This window comes from Embiotoca jacksoni, unplaced genomic scaffold, assembly GCF_022577435.1.
Source record: "Embiotoca jacksoni isolate LCO1_2020_lvr unplaced genomic scaffold, fEmbJac1.0.p SCAF_37, whole genome shotgun sequence".
NCBI lineage: Eukaryota > Metazoa > Chordata > Actinopteri > Embiotocidae > Embiotoca > Embiotoca jacksoni.
In genome coordinates this window covers 1,819,649-1,836,210 of record NW_027185389.1, presented here as the reverse complement: position 1 = coordinate 1,836,210, position 16,562 = coordinate 1,819,649, and the positions used below count along the sequence as shown (strand labels likewise).

General features: G+C 43.4%; 1 protein-coding gene across 4 annotated transcripts in view; it reads left to right on the top strand.

The window, feature by feature from the left end:
* Positions 1-16,562, top strand: part of unc5db (unc-5 netrin receptor Db) — a 301,343-nt gene that overhangs the window by 195,719 nt on the left and 89,062 nt on the right. For all 4 annotated transcript variants that reach the window (XM_069166069.1, XM_069166073.1, XM_069166072.1 and 1 more), the window contains one exon: positions 11,062-11,277. In XM_069166069.1, the coding sequence (XP_069022170.1) occupies positions 11,062-11,277 (216 nt within the window). The remainder of the gene's footprint in view (positions 1-11,061; positions 11,278-16,562) is intronic.

The following is a 16,562-nucleotide window of genomic DNA, read 5'->3' as shown; positions in this document are numbered from 1 at the left end:
GTCCGTATCGTAGTGGTGCTACATGGTGTGATAAAGTACTATGTATAGGATAATTTATCCCGCTGATGGAAAAAAAAACACAAAAAAAACTCTAATATTAACAAGTCCCTAAATGACAATCTTGAAAACACAGTAATCAATTGCAAGGAAGTTAACACAAGTCTTAGAGTTTTTTTGCAAACAAAGTTTTTCCCCTTGACTTACGTTTTTTTAAATAATTTTTCAACAACAAAACCACATAGAACTTTGCAAATTGTGTCACAATTTACAAAAAAAACAGCTTAACTTAATTCAAGAGATACTATCGTCTTATTTTTGAGACAGAAGAATGAGACTCGTCTGATCTTGTACCTATATGGTTAAATTACGACTTTTTTTAAGGTGAGGATGATGTCGTCAGCATAGAACGATGAACACGTGGTTGCGGTTTGATTCTGGTCATGGTTGAAAGACACCAGTTTTGTCGGGAAAACCGGAAATAAACATTTCATCCACCGTAACCTCCTCCCTCTTTAGACTTTGTAGTTCTATTACGACGTCACTCGACATCCACCTTTGGCCACCAGGGGGCTTCCCCCCCCCCCCTGGAATGTGAACAGATGTTTGCGTATTCGTTGAAACGACTTGTGATGCTGTTCTTGGGAGATTTTCTCATTTTTGAAGCCACATTTTCGTATGTTTTAGAGTCATTTTGGCAGAAAGGTTCTAAGTTCCAACTTTTGCCAGATTTGTTTTCCGATTTTAATTTTTTTTACCTCTGACTTTGTGTTCAGGTACGTGCAGTCAAGATTTAGGCTTTTGGACTTTCTTTCACGAGCAGAATATTTCCCATCACACAATAATAATTGTGAAGCTGTCAGGCTCTGACGTTAATTTATTCTCAACGAGCTGTGGTAAATATTACATGTATCACTGTATAAACAGCGGAGGACTTTTTCTGAGGATTTTGTTTTCTTCAACTTTGCAGACGTAATGCGAAGTATCGGGTAACACAGAGCAGCAAAACCAAGCATTTATTAATTTTGAAAAAAATGATGAGATAGATAGCGAAAGGGGGAAAAAAAAAAAACAAGTTTTATTATATTTCTTCTGTAGCGTCATTGTCACTGGAGGATATTGTGATATTCCATGTTTAATAAACAGCTGATTTCAATCCATAAGAAGGAGTTTCAAATTATAAAATGGGATCTGACTCTCTCTCTCTCTCTCTCTCTCTCTCTCTGTTGCCCTTTCTGGGAAGTGCAGCGGCCTGTCAATAACTGTCAGAGCTCTGTCTCAGTCAATCAGGCCTGTAAGGCTGTTTGGGTCTCTAGTGTAACAGGGGGTGGAGGTTGACGGGGTGGAGGGGGTGGGGGTGGGTGATCTAACAGAAACAACCTATAACTGACACAGCTCCAGATCTATGCGCTGTAATCACCGGGGTGTGGGAGGGGGGGGGGGGCACCTCTCAAACTGCAGCCTCCGCTTGCTGCCTGTCAGTGGACACATGTGCCGTGTAATTGCTTTTCATACCGGTTCAACCTTTTCAAATTGATTACGGGCCCTCGTGTAAGAGGCTTCACGGAGGACGGGTTGAGGGGGAATGTTGCTCCACGATGTCATGCTACAAAATGTGGATCTGTAAACAATGTGGGCCCGGCCGCTTGCCATTGAGTCATCACCCGCGAGGGGGAGTGTGTGGGGGGGAGGGGGAGTGGGGGGGGGCTCTTTTGTTTTGGCAGACCACCTAGCACACGTGAGAAAAAATTTATAGAAAATGGTTTTGCCGCTCAAAGAGTTATTTTCTTCTCAACAACTGAGCAGAAGCAGCGTGGACATATGACCTTGTGGTGCCACCCTCCTGTATGGGTACCTGTGTGTGTGTGTGTGTGTGTGTGTGTGTGTGTGTGTGCAGCTAATGATGATCTTGGACAATGACTTTTTGTAATTTTAATAATAGATAATAATGAACCGTTGAGTAAAACACGGCAGAGGACACGCCGACGATCCGCAGCGTTATTAAGGAGCCGTAATAGGATTAGCATTTGTCTTTATGGCCGTGATTGAGATTGAATTTAGGTCAACGACCTACGATTCCTACTTTTGTAATTATAATTAAGCAAAAAAAAAAAAAAAAGGAGGTTTTGCGATTATCCTCGCAGCCACCTGGGCTGAGCAACTTTCTCCTTTCATGTCGTTTCACTTGAGCTTAAAAAAAAAGAAAAGAACATTCATGCTTTGAATCCAACGTGCTCCAATGTGTTTGATAGCGCCGTAGAAAAAAAAAAGAAGGTATTTCTTGTCTATATATGTGACTGTGTATGTTGTTGTATAGCGCTCAACTAAACACTAAAGAAAAGTCATTCTTTAGGTCGCTGAAGGCGTACACATGGCCGGAGGCCCGAGCGGATTGATTGCAAACTTGTTGGGCACCAGTTGGCAACAACGACATTCAATATCAACCAATGAGGGTCCTGTTTTATTGCTGTTTCACCGTGAATACGCGTCGATGGTAATTTTGGAGTCGATGCGATGCTCGAGGGGGTGGGGAGGGGGTGGGCGGTGGAAACGATCGACACGTTCTCGTTGTCACGGCGTCAAATACTGATGTTTTATCTGACTCGATCTGATTGGAAACCCGAGTACATTACGTCCCGCCCACCGCTAGCTGTAACCTGACTGCCCCGCAGGCCTGTCAATCAAACAGACACACCCCTTCAAAAACACAGCTTTTTGAGGCTTATTTTTTAATTAATGACGAGACTAATAAGAAGGCGCGACTTGAGCTAACAACACCTCGATAACTCGTGGAGAAATTTTTAGTGAGGGAGGTTGAATTGGGAGTCAATGGAGCTGGAGGTTGTTTTTCTTTTTTTAGCCAACCTCTAGTGGCAGTCGGTGGTATTGCAGTTTAAGTCACTTCCGCATCGACCCCGAAGCTACGTCCGCTCTTATATACGGTCTGCGACTCGAACGCAGCAAATTAGTGGCGTCTTCCCGCCCACAACTGTTTTGGAGCTAAAATGTGATCGCTTTGACGGAAACATTTTTAAGTATGTAAACGAATGTTATTTTTTGATGGATTACGGCAGCTTTCTCCAACCAAGTGTTGTTGACTCTCCTAGCGCGCTGGAATAAATCAAAACCGGCAGCTGCCAAAATCCAGAAGCGCTTGAGGAAAAAAAAAAAGTAGAGCACACACACACACACACACACACACACACACACACTCAGCTCAGCATGCAACATTACTGGTCCTTCGAGCTTTGAATCAGATTTATCTTACGGGTTCACGTCGAGGTTAGTGCGAGAGTAAATGTCATTGAATTTATCCAAGTGTTTCACAAATGATACTGTGTGTGTGTGTGTGTGTGTGTGTGTGTGTGTGTGTGTGTGTGTGTGATTGCCACTGTCCTTTCAGTGTCTCCGGCACCTACGTTCAGGAGTTCACTCGGCGGCCTCTCCGTGCCGCCGTGTTCAGAGCTCTTTTGCTGTATTTCTGTGCAGCTGCTCTCTCTCCTGGAGTGTCAAGGATTAGTCTGACATCTCCTGACTCCCTGCCTTTCAAATGAGGACTCCTGCTGCAAAGCTGAGAGGGTGCTCACCATGTAGAACCAATACTCACACACACACACACACACACACACACACACACACACACACACACACACACACACACACACACACACACACCTATCTCTCAGCTCCTGACCAAAAAAAAATTAAAAAAAAAAAAATCCATGAGAAGTCCCCGGTGATCTCACGGATGGGAGGAAGAGTTTGTGCGTGCGCGGTTTTAAAAGGACTTTTTTTGGGGGGGGGCTGTGGAGCGAACACAAAATCACAGATACGGGAAAATATACAATCACCTTGTAGTAAATGTTCAAAGAAGGAAAGCATGTTTGTGCATTTTGAATCGAATAAATTAGAAATCAGGTGCAGATTAAAGTGATCTGTTACATTTGTATATCCCCAATCACCCCAGAGAGGAACATTAGTAGATCAGGGGCGTTTAGCAAACAAGCTTAACAAAATATTTGGCAGTGCAGAACCTCGCAAAACATTTAGCCTGAGTGTTGGCGGGTGAAACAAAATAAGTTGTATAAAAAGGCCTCTTTGTGCATTTTCAACTGCAAAATAATAAATAATTAAAATAATAATACAGGCAGTGTTGTTGATGAGGACCAGTTATGTTTCATAATGTAATTTAGTGGACTAAAGACATTAGTAAATCGTCTGGCAGTGAAAGTAAAAGCCTAAAAAATATCGCTTTTTTTTTTTTTCTTTTTTTTTTCGTGAATGGATTTTTAATCAAATTACGACGCCATCATTTAGAATCGAAATGAATCACGCTGGAAGACTCCCAAAGATTCCTACCCTTGCAGTGTAAGCAGGACGACTGGTCTTCTCGTCTGCGACAGGCAGTAACCCACCGTCACTCATCGGCATCATGGCCGTCGCCATCCCGGTTTTTGTTTTGGTACTGGAAGTGACCATATTTGCGCAGTGGGCGGTGTATCTGAATAAGAATCTGAGGAAAAGTATGCCCCGCCCACATATACTGGCAACCCCAATATAGCCCTTTTTGAGGCCTAATATCTGCTTAATTATGAAATCATTTTCAGATGTGCCACCAGAAAACTGATCAGAAGGAGTGACTTTGGATAAATGACACCATGATGACTTGTGGAAACATTTATTGACATTTCATGAGAAAAGTTGACACCTTTTTTTTTAAAGCGCGTTTGTTGGCGCCAGCCCCTAGTGGCCCATCAGTGGCATTGCACTTTAAGGCACTTCTGCATTGGCTTTGTCCATTTTCTTACATCCAGTTTATGGTGAGCACTTTGTCTTCAAAGGCAGGATGTCGTTGAGAATCCACCAACCTGAGCGCCAACTTCACAAACACTGTCAAAACACTTTTTGGTGTTGTATGCGATGAACATCGCTGCCTCCAGGGGGCCACGACGAGACCCTGTTTGCACAGAAATGGTTTAGCAAGTCACTCTTCTAAAAATCCAAAGCTTGTTTCGTGCCTGATCAACCATTCAAATCTGTACTGTCTCAAACCTTCCTTGCATATCCAAACTGTAACACTCGATGCCCTGGCATGTCTCTAAGAGATCGTTGATTTGACTCTGTTTTTGTCCAACCCCCTCCCCCCCTCCCTTCCTCCTCCCACCTCCCTCCCCCCTGTATGCAGATTGATACCCAGGGCATTTATCAGCTGCAGGTCCACTGCGCCGAGTCCCCGCAGGTGGAAAGCCGTGACTAGGCGGCAAATAAGGGTGAGGGAGCATTTTAGAGGCCGTGTTAAAATTAACCAGCGTAATGAGGAAATAAGTGACTTATCGGCGCCGCGGTCATTTCCTTCATTATGGCGGATATTTATGCGCATCCATCACGGGCGGAGCCGGCAAACACTACAGCTCCAGGTTTATGGAGCGTGGATTGTCACCTTGTTCCAATTATCTGCTACCTTTTTGAATGTGCTGAATGTTCAAGCATTAAGAGAAAAGGACACGGCGCATCATTAGTTGTTGTGCAGTGTAGAAAAAAAAAAAAAAAGTGAAAGGAGAAGCTCGGCTCGGCTCGGCAGCGTCGGACTGTTTTTATTCATCAGAGCAGCAATTAGCTGATTAGAGTGGAGATGTTCAGTGGCGAGGAAGGTGCCGGATGGAGGGGGGGTTTACGTGCCCTACCCATTACATGTGTTAGCATTTTAAATGGACTCGGAGCAGCTTTTTTCTCTTTGGTTGAACAATTTCAGTTTTATGAGCAGGCTTCCATAAAATTTGCAAAAGCAATAAAAAGGTTGTTTCCTGGGTCCGTTGTCAGCACTGGCATTCATGCTTCTGATTCTGACATTCGTTATCGGTAATTAACTGGCTCACGACAAAAAGAGAGAACGATTTCTAATGAATTAAAAATGTTCATCAGAGCTGATACTGGTGGTGCCTGTTTTTAATAAATCCCCTATGGTTCTACGTTCTGATGAATAATGGCAGAGATTAACATGAATTGAAATCCTTTTTTTTTAAGCTTAAAATTAGGATCGCATTGTCAAGATTTGGAAATGTGTCAAGGGTTTTCGAAGTCATTAATAGTAGGTGATTATTATACAAAGTGTTACACAGGGTAACATATAGGGACATCGTTTACAAAGGGTTGAACATTTTTTTAAGGGGAAACTAACTTAAAGTTGTCTCCTGATTCTTCCAATCTCTGGAGTTCTTCTCGAGGAATCTTCTTCCTTTCAGAAGTGTTTTGGTGTTGGTGGAGGATATTCTGGTCTGGTTTTCAGGAGTTGGAGGTCGAGGTTTGTGCGTCGATGGCTTAATTTTTAGTTTCTTTTGTTGTGCTTGTTTTTGCAGTCACATAACGAGTGTCGTTCATCAACTCGAGTAACGTTCACCTGTTGCTCTGTAGCGGAGCAAAGAAACTGACAAATTAGCGCAATTTTTAGTGACGGAAAAATGCGTGAGCGACTCTCACGCTGAGCCGAAATGAAACGGGTGCGCAGGAATTAAGTAAATAAATTGGAGTTACTGGACGTAACTGCAGTTCTATGAGTACGTTCGTATTTAGTTTCTTTTAAGGGGGTACGGGAGGTCCCGTTGGTGGGGCGACCCCGCCCTTCCAAATTAGTGGTAGAAGTAACACTGTAATTACAAAGCCACCAAGTTCACTGAGAGAGGAGGTCGGGGTGGATGGACGGGTCCACAAAACTTTGGACTTTCTCTTTGGAGAAAAGTTTTATTTTCAAACGCAAAGTCAAAATTTCTGTGACGTTCGATAACCTGAAGCATATAATTATCATTGCAATTATGGTGCTTTATTTTAACCCATTATTTTGTGGTACCCTAACCTCACTAAACAGAGGTGAAAAATGTGTACACCTTCCTGTTGCTACTTTACGATTCTGGAAATGCTTATATAGGTTAATAAAGAGGATATATATGGTCATTCAGGTTGGAGGATTTGCTCTAGCGTTGGGAGTCAGTGTCTAAAGTGTTAAAAAGCAGTTTGAAGTTAATGTCCGACAAGATTCAGTGAAGTCGTCATCATCCAGCCAACTGTCAGGATCATTCCAGCCACTCTTCAGTCGAAAAGTTCAACAGTTTCTCGTTTTTACCTTCGCCAGTGTACTTTGGTTTTGACTAATGCTCAGACAAAAGACATTTACAGGCTGTGACGAGCGTCTTTTAGTACTTTCTGACATTTCAGAGACCAAAACATCCAACATTCATCAGAGAAAAGAACGGGCTGAACAATCATAATGAAAGGTATTTTCCTCTTAAGCGCCAATTCAAAAGTTTCCTGCCACAACAGATCAGGACGGGGAGAACGCAGAATACTCCGGAACATGCTGCTTAAATAATAGAGGAAACCATTAAAGCAAAGCTGTGTTCCAGGTTATTTTTTTCTCAATGCAAAACTATTCAGCTGGAAAATCTATTTTTACTTGTAGCTCTTACGCCTGGTTAATGTCGCTGATGACATAATATATCCAGCGAATACAGCTGAAAGAAAGTGAAAGAGATCAGAGCTTTTTGAATATCACCACTCCTAATTTTCCATGGGCGATGTGCTCAGCTACTGCTCTGTATGGAAGCATGTGCATTTATTATGTTTTGCCATGTATTATTCAGATTTATCCTTTAATCTCTCCGCCAGCTACACAGCACTAATTAGATGAAAAAGCACCACAATGAAATATGTCGAGGCTTGACCACCATGCATATTTGATTTTTCACGTTATGATGGTGCACAACATCTTAATCCGCTGACGGTTATGTCGCACAGAAAAATGATATTAGAAAAAAAGTTGTAAAAGATATTGTTTTGTTGTCTGGAGCGGTAATCAGCCTCCTAAACGATCTGCCTCTCCGTTCGCAGGCTTATTTAAAACTGGATTTAATGCTCGTTGTTTTGTTGAAATTGCATTAGCGTTAATAGCAGCCATTATTTATCCTGCACCATTTGTAAAGCCCTCCACTTATTTATTTATTTACTCATGTGGTAACGTTTAAATACTGGCGCAGTTGGTGAAAGAGTCTGTTCTCAACGCCGGCGGTTAAACGGATGATGATCGACGAGCGTGAGAGCGGCGGCGGGTTTTCTCATTAACGGACGCTCGGCGAGAGAAACTTTGCTCTTTCGGAAGAAAAAACAAAAAACACCTCCGAAGTTAAAGTGGAGACTCGACTCAGCGTTGCAGGCGGCGGCCCAGCATGTTCTTTTGAAAGCGATTCTCTCACAGAAAAGGTGTTGAAACCGACGAGACCTTTGTCTCTTCGAAACTCTTCAACGGTTTGCCTTAAATGATCATTCCGTGGAAGATGTCTTCAAAAAAAAAAAAAAAAATCAAATAAAGGGTTTCCCGGTAAAAATAAGTTGAATCTTTTATTTGATGCAGAGGATGTATAATTTATTCAGCAAAGAGATGAAAACAACTTCACTCGTCTTAATAACTCGCCTCCTCGTGGTCATATATCTGCGGACAAAAGAGAGACTGCCGTCCCCGTCCCCCCCGTCCCCCCCCCCGAGAGCAGAAACCTCAAGCGATTCTGCCTGTGATCTCCGAACATGAAGGAATCATCGCAACGTTGACTTCTTCGCAGCACTTTCTTTTTCTTTTTGCCGTTTGCTTTTGAAGTGACAGGGGGTATTCAAACGGTTGTGAGTGTGTTAAATCCTACGAGGTCGGAAGCAGGTTTCGGGAAGGAATTAAACATCTGACGGGAGCCAATTTTACATCAGACGTGCGCACCAAACCGAGTTCCTCAACACAGATAGAAACGATAATGAATTGATTTCATACTGTATACAGTCCCCGAACTCGTCGTCCAGTTCATCCACCAGCAAATCACAACAGGAAATAATCTATTCACCGTCTGAAAATAGATCTGGAGGAGTGTGCAACCTGTCATGCAGTGATTATAGAACAATTGCCGGTGTTAATTCTTTAATGCTTCTCATTATAAAGTCAGACCTGGATATTTGGTGGGTTTTTTTTCCGATTCGTCATTTTCCTGATTTTACAGCAAAATCTCTCCGCGTGACATTAATGTTTAAGCTTTGACATCTAACTTACTGCGTCCCGCCTGACGGACCAGAGGCGGTCCACCGGAGGACGGCGTGTCGGGCTCACGTTTTGCATTGCGTGAAAAGTACACGCGGTGTGATCAGAGTTAAGAAGGAGGTCAATGTGGATGTTCAATTGATAGGACGGTGTTAGAGTTCGTGAGAAAACAAAAGTCGACACGTGTTTCTGTAAGAAAATGACCGACAGAACGTAACATATTTAAGTTAACGTCAGTTAAGGGACTCGCACGACACATGTGACGTTTATTTGTGTAAAATTATGAATTTTAGCCAAAACCTGAATTTTTTTCCAAAGTACATGGTTTTTGATGCGTAAACTTAAGTCACCTTACTTTTTTCGCATAAATGAGGCCAAAACGGATTACCTTTCATTTTGTTTTATTTTTGTTACTATTATTATTTTGTTGTTGTTGTTGTTGTTGTTCACATGTTGCTGATTGTACGTTTTAAGATTTGTTCACATGTAAAAAAAGTTATCCGTGTTCAGGGAGCTCGACGTACGCACAGCGTGAGATTTGAAAATACCATTTGTGGCCCCCAAAGGAAGCTGCCTAAAGGAGGTGCTACTGATCGAAACCTTTCGCTGCACTTACTAATAGAACAGCACGGCGACGCGTGGGCCGACAACAAAACAAATCACACCTGATCTGTTAGTGTTTCCAACGATGTATTCGGTCGTATCGCTACTTTTCACACAAAAAAAAACAAAAATCTCTTGAGTGCTGCGAATGCTTTTACATCAACATATTATTTATTGGAGCTCAACGCGCTACCTAGTGGAGATTTCTTTTATTTATTTTTTTGCACCAGAAAAGATCTGTACGGTCGCAGCCGTGTCAGGTGTTAGTGCCGTGTTGTTGTTTTTTTCCCCCCATCACACAAAGAAAACGGGGTGTAATGGTGGTATGAATAGTGAAAGGTGGCGGCAGTGTGATAGAGACATCCACCCACCCTCCGCTTCCCCCGTATTTGCACCTGCAGCCATTCATTTACCCATTTAACAAGGACAACATTGATTGAGAGAGGTGGGGGACCGAATTGGATTTGACGGTGGGGCGCGGTAGCTTTCATGGGTTTTTTACGACGCTGAATGGCTTAGCTGGAGACGCCTTGATGACGCCGAGGTGTAATTCTGAGAAGGATCCCCGGCGTATGTACGGCAAGAGCACAAACATCCTGTTCCTCATTGTCCCCCCGGCGCCCGCAGGGGCGTCTCTGCGCCGTAACCCAGAGGTGGCGAGCACGGGACGGCAGGTGGGGCCGAGACCAAACGTAAAAAAAAAAAAAAAAACACACATATATATATATATATATATATAAAATATATAAATATATATACAAAGCCACGCTCTCGCAATCTTCTCACATCCGCGTTTCCAAAAACTGCGCCGGCGATCGATGAGCTGCCACCGCGAACAATAGACGTGAACTGGGCCGAAACTGAAAAGCGAGAAGGGAAAAAAAAAAAAAAAAAAAAGCGGGTTAACCTGCCGTGAATTGTCATTAAAGACGGTGGCATGTTGGCGCCGTCACAATGGCTGATGCATTCAGACTTCCACAGCCACTATTTGGATAATCATTCCTCTCCTAATTCCTCTCCACTTGTTCCGCTCCGATTTCATTCATCTGCAAATTGCTCTGAGGAGAAGAGTTTTTGCTCGAAACGGGGGGATGAATGCTTCTCTGTGTACACTTTGCCTTTCTGCAATATGTCAGCTTTTGATGAATTGGTGGGAATTCAAATCGCTGTCCACCGAGCAATCCTTTTTAAATTTGCGAGCGAGTCGGCGTTACACTAAATGCACCTGAATGTGCCCCTCCCCCCCACCCCCTCCTGCTAAACTGCGTATCCAACTGGAAACGACTTTTTCTTTGTTTCCGCCACACTACCTGTTGTTCTTCGAGAAGAAACACGGAAGCATGGTGAGGTAACTGAAATGTCTTCTTTTTTTATTATTATTTATTTATTTGCAGTTGCCACGGGTGACGCTCAACCGGACGCCTTGCCCTCGGCGCAGGGCACCCTGCCGCACTTCATCCAGGAGCCGGAGGACGCCTACATCGTCAAGAGCAACCCGATCAAGCTGCGCTGTCGAGCTGCGCCCGCCTTACAGATCTTCTTCAAATGCAACGGGGAATGGGTTCACCAGAACGAGCACTTCTCCCAGGAGTACAAAGACCTCAACACTGGTAAAAACTTTTGTTTTGTAACCTCAGTTTTTTTTTTTTTTTTTTTCTCCACAGCCTGTATATATAAAAGTGGAACGTGAGGCGGAAGCTCCTTAAGCTGCAATACCACCGGGTGCCACCAGAGGTCGGCTCCAAATAGCCTCCAGCTCCGTAGACTCCCATTCAACTTGAGTCACAAAGTTCTCAGTTAATATCATTTCTCCACGAGTTATCTCGGTGTTGTCAGCTAAAGTCGCTCCTTCTTATTCGTTTTCTGGCCGTCCATCTGAAAATAATCCCTCATTCATTAGAAAATGAGCTTCAAAACACCGTGTGTTTAGGGGGCGTGTCTGTTTGATTGACGTGCCTGTGGTGCAGTCAGGTAATCGGTGAGCGGGACGTGGTGTCGCCGGGGTTCCCGTCAGATCGAGTCAGATCCTTCCCAGTTCGTTCAAATATGGTCACTTCTGGCTCGGAACGAGCAAAGATGGCGCCGGCCAATAATCCCAACTCCAGGTTCACAAACCAACGGGTGACGTCACCGTCGGTTGCCGCTTGTGTTTTGTCATTGCCGTGAATTTACCTGTGTTACATTTGAAAATGGAAAGGGTTAGGGTTAGAAATGAGCGCATTCAGTTCGGGCATTTTCTTCTACAAGAAATTAGGTGCTCTGTGAATTGTTGTTGTTTATTTTATTTTTTTTGGTAAACAACACTGTGTGTGTCCTTGAGGTGTAACAAATGGCTTTTCTCCCTCATAAAGCATCTGCAAAGCCAGTACGAGCACCGGGGCCGTAGCTGTTATTAAAACACAAACAGCAGCCATGTTTTTTTAAGGTTGCTGAGCACGGTGCATTCAATGAAGAGGTCTCCTCGTACCGCCGTGACTCAAACGTCGTCGTGCTGCATTCCTCTCGCATCAGATTTTACTGAGTTGCAGTTGGAGGTTTTTTTTCGAGTCTCACTCCGGCCCGGTGATTCGGGACGGGGAGAGGTTTTTTTTTTGTGTTTCAAAATTTTCCCCTCTGATTCTTAGAGCCGAAGGTTGTTCGTGTTAGCAATCTGTGGAGCTTCTACTGACTGAATAAGGGAGGGTTTTTTTTCTGAAAAGTAACGTAACGAAGGATCATGTGACAAAGGACATTTTTTTCCCCAAAACAACCCCATCCATGTTGTTTGTCACAAACCCCAACCATGTGTTTTACCAAAAAGTTGAATTTTCCCATAAGTCACGTGGCTTTATGCATGCAGTCGGTTTCATTTTCCTCCACTACAGGAAAAGGTAAAACTGTCACGCCTAGACAGGCCAAGGCGTGACTATTTCACATTTTGATGCCGGCGTGTCTATTTCACATTTTGATGCCGGCGTGTCTATTTCACGTTTTGATGCCGGCGTGTCTATTTCACGTTTTGCTGCGATAGCGGGTTGCAACACAGCAAAGGTGATTTGTCATGAATTTTACCATTTTACTCCGAGTCGGTGACCTTAAAAGATGTTAAGCGATGAAGGAAGAGTATTAGCGAGCTGCGGTCCTTTCAACAGTTAGATCCTTTACTTGAAACCAGTGAGGTCGCAGGTTTTTCATTTTCATTTTTTTCATTCATTTCGTTGTTCTTCACTTAATGCTGACTTTCACCAAGAAGGTGAGAAAAGAGGTTCTCATTGAACGGCGAAAAATGCAACGACTTTTTCAGCAAGCGTGTAACGTTTAATAACACCTTGGAAATCATAACGAGGCCGCTGACTCTTTTTTTTATTCCGTGTGATGGGGAGGTTTTTGTTCTCTCTGTGCATCCGGAGCAGGTGTTACATCACGTATGAATGTGGCATTTTACTCCGCGCGCGGAGACGGCATCGGATCCCGACCGCAGCTTCTTAGATCGACTGTATGGACGAGTATCAGCATGGCCTCGGACGGTTTAAGCCTGAAAGCCGACAAAGGCAGAGCGGCTTCAAGTAACCATCGCGGGGTCAAACAATAGGGTGCAGTGTGCGCTTATTTCAAGCTCTTTGCGGCGCTGGATGGTGGCATGCACAGCACTGCGTACACTCCACCGCTTCGGCACAATTTCACTGGTGGTAAAACTCCATGTTAGCTGCACATTTGATTATTCACTCATCAAATAACATTTTTCGTATTCATAAAACTGCTTCCTTGGAGAGCAGTGAGTCGATGTTACGGGTCACCCTGCCATACACAGCGTGGGCGGAGAGTTTCATTAAATGTCTGGGAGGGAAATAGGAAGACTTAACAATACAGACCCATTAAATTGCAAAAACAAATATTGGTCCTAGTTGGGCAAGTAAACAGCCATCAAAACATCATGGTACCACTGATTTGCACCCGTGTGGGCTCCTCTAGTTTAATGTTGCGAGGCAGCTGGATTCGCGAGATCGTTGAATTACGTAAGAATCCGTCTTTTGTTGGATTTTGTTAAAACTGCGTTCGATAGATTACGCCAGATACCGAGATTTTTATTTGCTGCATTTTGGCAAATATAGGATACAGTATTTTGGGCGCCTGGTGCATACCAGACGCCTAAAAGTTTGGATATTTTCAGCCTGTGCTGCTTTGGTTTTAAAATATCTTTTGTGAGTCCCCCCCCCCCCCCCCCCCCCCCCCCGCCTCGCCTCCCTCCGACTTTATGGAAATGCAAATTCGAAATCACTGGAGAACCCCTTGAGCATTACTTTCCCTCTCTCTACCCGTCTCGGGAGAGCACCTGCTTTATTGGCCTGTTGTTTCTCCCATTAAGCATATTAAATGTTATGCTGGGAGAATTAAAGGGTTTTCTCAGAAGCCTCAATAAACCTGCATCAGTTCTAAATAACCCTAAATTGCACTTCCATGTTGCAGTTCTTTTTTTTTGTTTGTTCTTTTTTCCCCTTGATTTATGCTTCAAGTTGCGCCGTGTTTACTTCTGTGTTCATGATCAGAAATTAAATCGAGGCGGCGTTAAGTAATTCTGGATTTTTGGACCCCGACCCGGGCTAATCACTCAGGAGATACGTGGGGGCCCTCAGGCTAGACCAGCTGGAAACTTTAAAATAATGTGTGCGAGTACTGTTTAAACAAGGTCTAGTCCCAATGAATGTTCGGCTTACGTCTGAAGTGAGCTTCAGGTGGAGTTTTGTTATTTGAAGTGTGAGGGGGAAGCAGTGGCGTGCCATACCAATTAAGTCCCATTAGTTTTTGTCAGGTGGAAGCATGTTGATTAGAGGACCTGGCTGAGGCCTCCAGAAGGGATTTCTGGCAAACAACAAAGCCAATGTGATACCTCGGCTGGAATGCTCTGTGATTAGAGGCTGCTGGAAAAGCTGTCTTTCTCGTATTCATGAAGGTCCCTCCACAGGAAAGAGGCTTTAATTGCTTCTGGAAGTTCATTATAGTGTGATTGCTGTGCTGTGAAATTGTTGTGAGCTTGATAATGGCGAAATGAAATTTGGAACTTCAATTGTTTGCCGTTCTGTGGGTTAAAAACAAAAACACAAGGGAAAGTTCACTGGGTGGTATTCGAACAGCTCACTTCATATTCCGCATCAACATCCAGCAGGAGGGGAAGCAGCTAATCACTGGATTTGACAGATAAGAGCGAGACACTGCATCAAAAGCTCACTCTGCCTCAAGGCTACAGCATGTAGCCGCTGTGTTAACAAAAGGTCAGAGTTAAATCGGAAAAAATGTCTGCTACCAGAATTAAAGTGAGACTTCGGAATCTTTCGTAATAAATAATGCATTGGATTTTTTTTTTTTTTTTTTTCTCTCGCAACTGAATTCATAAGCGGTAAAATACGAATTGTTCAGATCAACACACACAGGAGTGCTACATAAAAAAAAAAAAAAACGTTGTTCTTCTTCTCCACTGGCTCGGTTTGGCTACTGGCTAATGTGAGCACCTTTAAACTTTTCAACTTTAAACTCCAACTTTTCTACCGTAGGCTATTTCCGTATAACTGACATTAAGCTTTATGACTCTTCTCTACGTCAAAGATAAACACACCCAGGGTAGCGTCGTCTCACCTTAAGAAGCATTCTCGCAGAGATTTGTAATAACGTTGGGTCTAAAAGGACGCAAAATGTTACAGCTCGGCAGTTTGTACCTCGGTGTTACCCCACCTTTACGTGTCTACCCGGTTTTCACTGCTGACCCTGCTCGCACAGATAACTAATAGAAAACAACCGGTGCGTCGCGAAAACAGGTGGAACTCCAACTCCAGATTTCTGGTAGTTTGTGGGCAGAAATGGACGTCTGACATCAAATGTTTGGTAAATTGGGTAACGTGCGCGAAAAACCATCACTGTGAAAACTTCAAGTGAATAACAGCGATTCCTTTATCAATATAAATTTTTTTTTTATTTGAGCATTTTAGAGACAACTGTTTTGTTGTTTACTCAATTATATTTCAGCAGAACATTAACGAAGATAATTTAACACACTACCTACCGTGGCCGTACCTAACGGCAGTTTGACAAATCAATATCTGTGGCTCTTATGGTCCGGGACAACAGCAAACATGCACATGATAATATGATTATATGCAATGATAACAAGACCGCTAAAGCATTACTCCAAGTTGTTTACATGAGGACAGAGCTATTAATATTCCTGTTTCCATGCTACAGGAGACATCGTGTGATTAATGGCTAAAACGCCTCCTCCACTGCGTGGCAGTTTCCCTCCAGTGTTCAACCCCACCCCTGATCTTTTTCTGTCGAGATGCTATACTGTATCACAGCATACAGCATCCCTTGTGGCTGTCTTTTGTGCAAACACAGTAATTTAACTGGGCTTTGAGTCATTCCTTTTCAACAAAGGAGGGGGGGGGGGGGTGGACGAGTCACTCTTGGAAACGGCCTCCATATCGCACTAAAACACACGAGAAAAATGTAAAATAATGACGAGTTTAGGGTCACGGTGGACATTTTTACCCGCTGGGAAGGCGCATATCTTATTAATAATAATTAACAGGGACTGCATTTCCTTTTTTTTTTTAGATTTGCCGGTTCCACGGAGCCGTATTGTGCGTGCTGCGATGGGCACACACAGCGCAAAACATTTAATGGAACTGAGCCATTGTTAATGTCGTTAGTTACACCTGTGCTTTTCCTGCCATGAAAAATCCCTGTCGCCTGGATGAGGGAGCTTTAACCGTCATTATTATCGGATTATTGGCGAAAACAATTAACCGTAATGGAGTGACAATGCGGAGCACAGACACGCTTAATCAGAGAATACATGTTTGAATGCAATAACAAATATCCAATTAGGGTTGGAGGTATGAATAGAAGCGTCGTTACCGTGCTT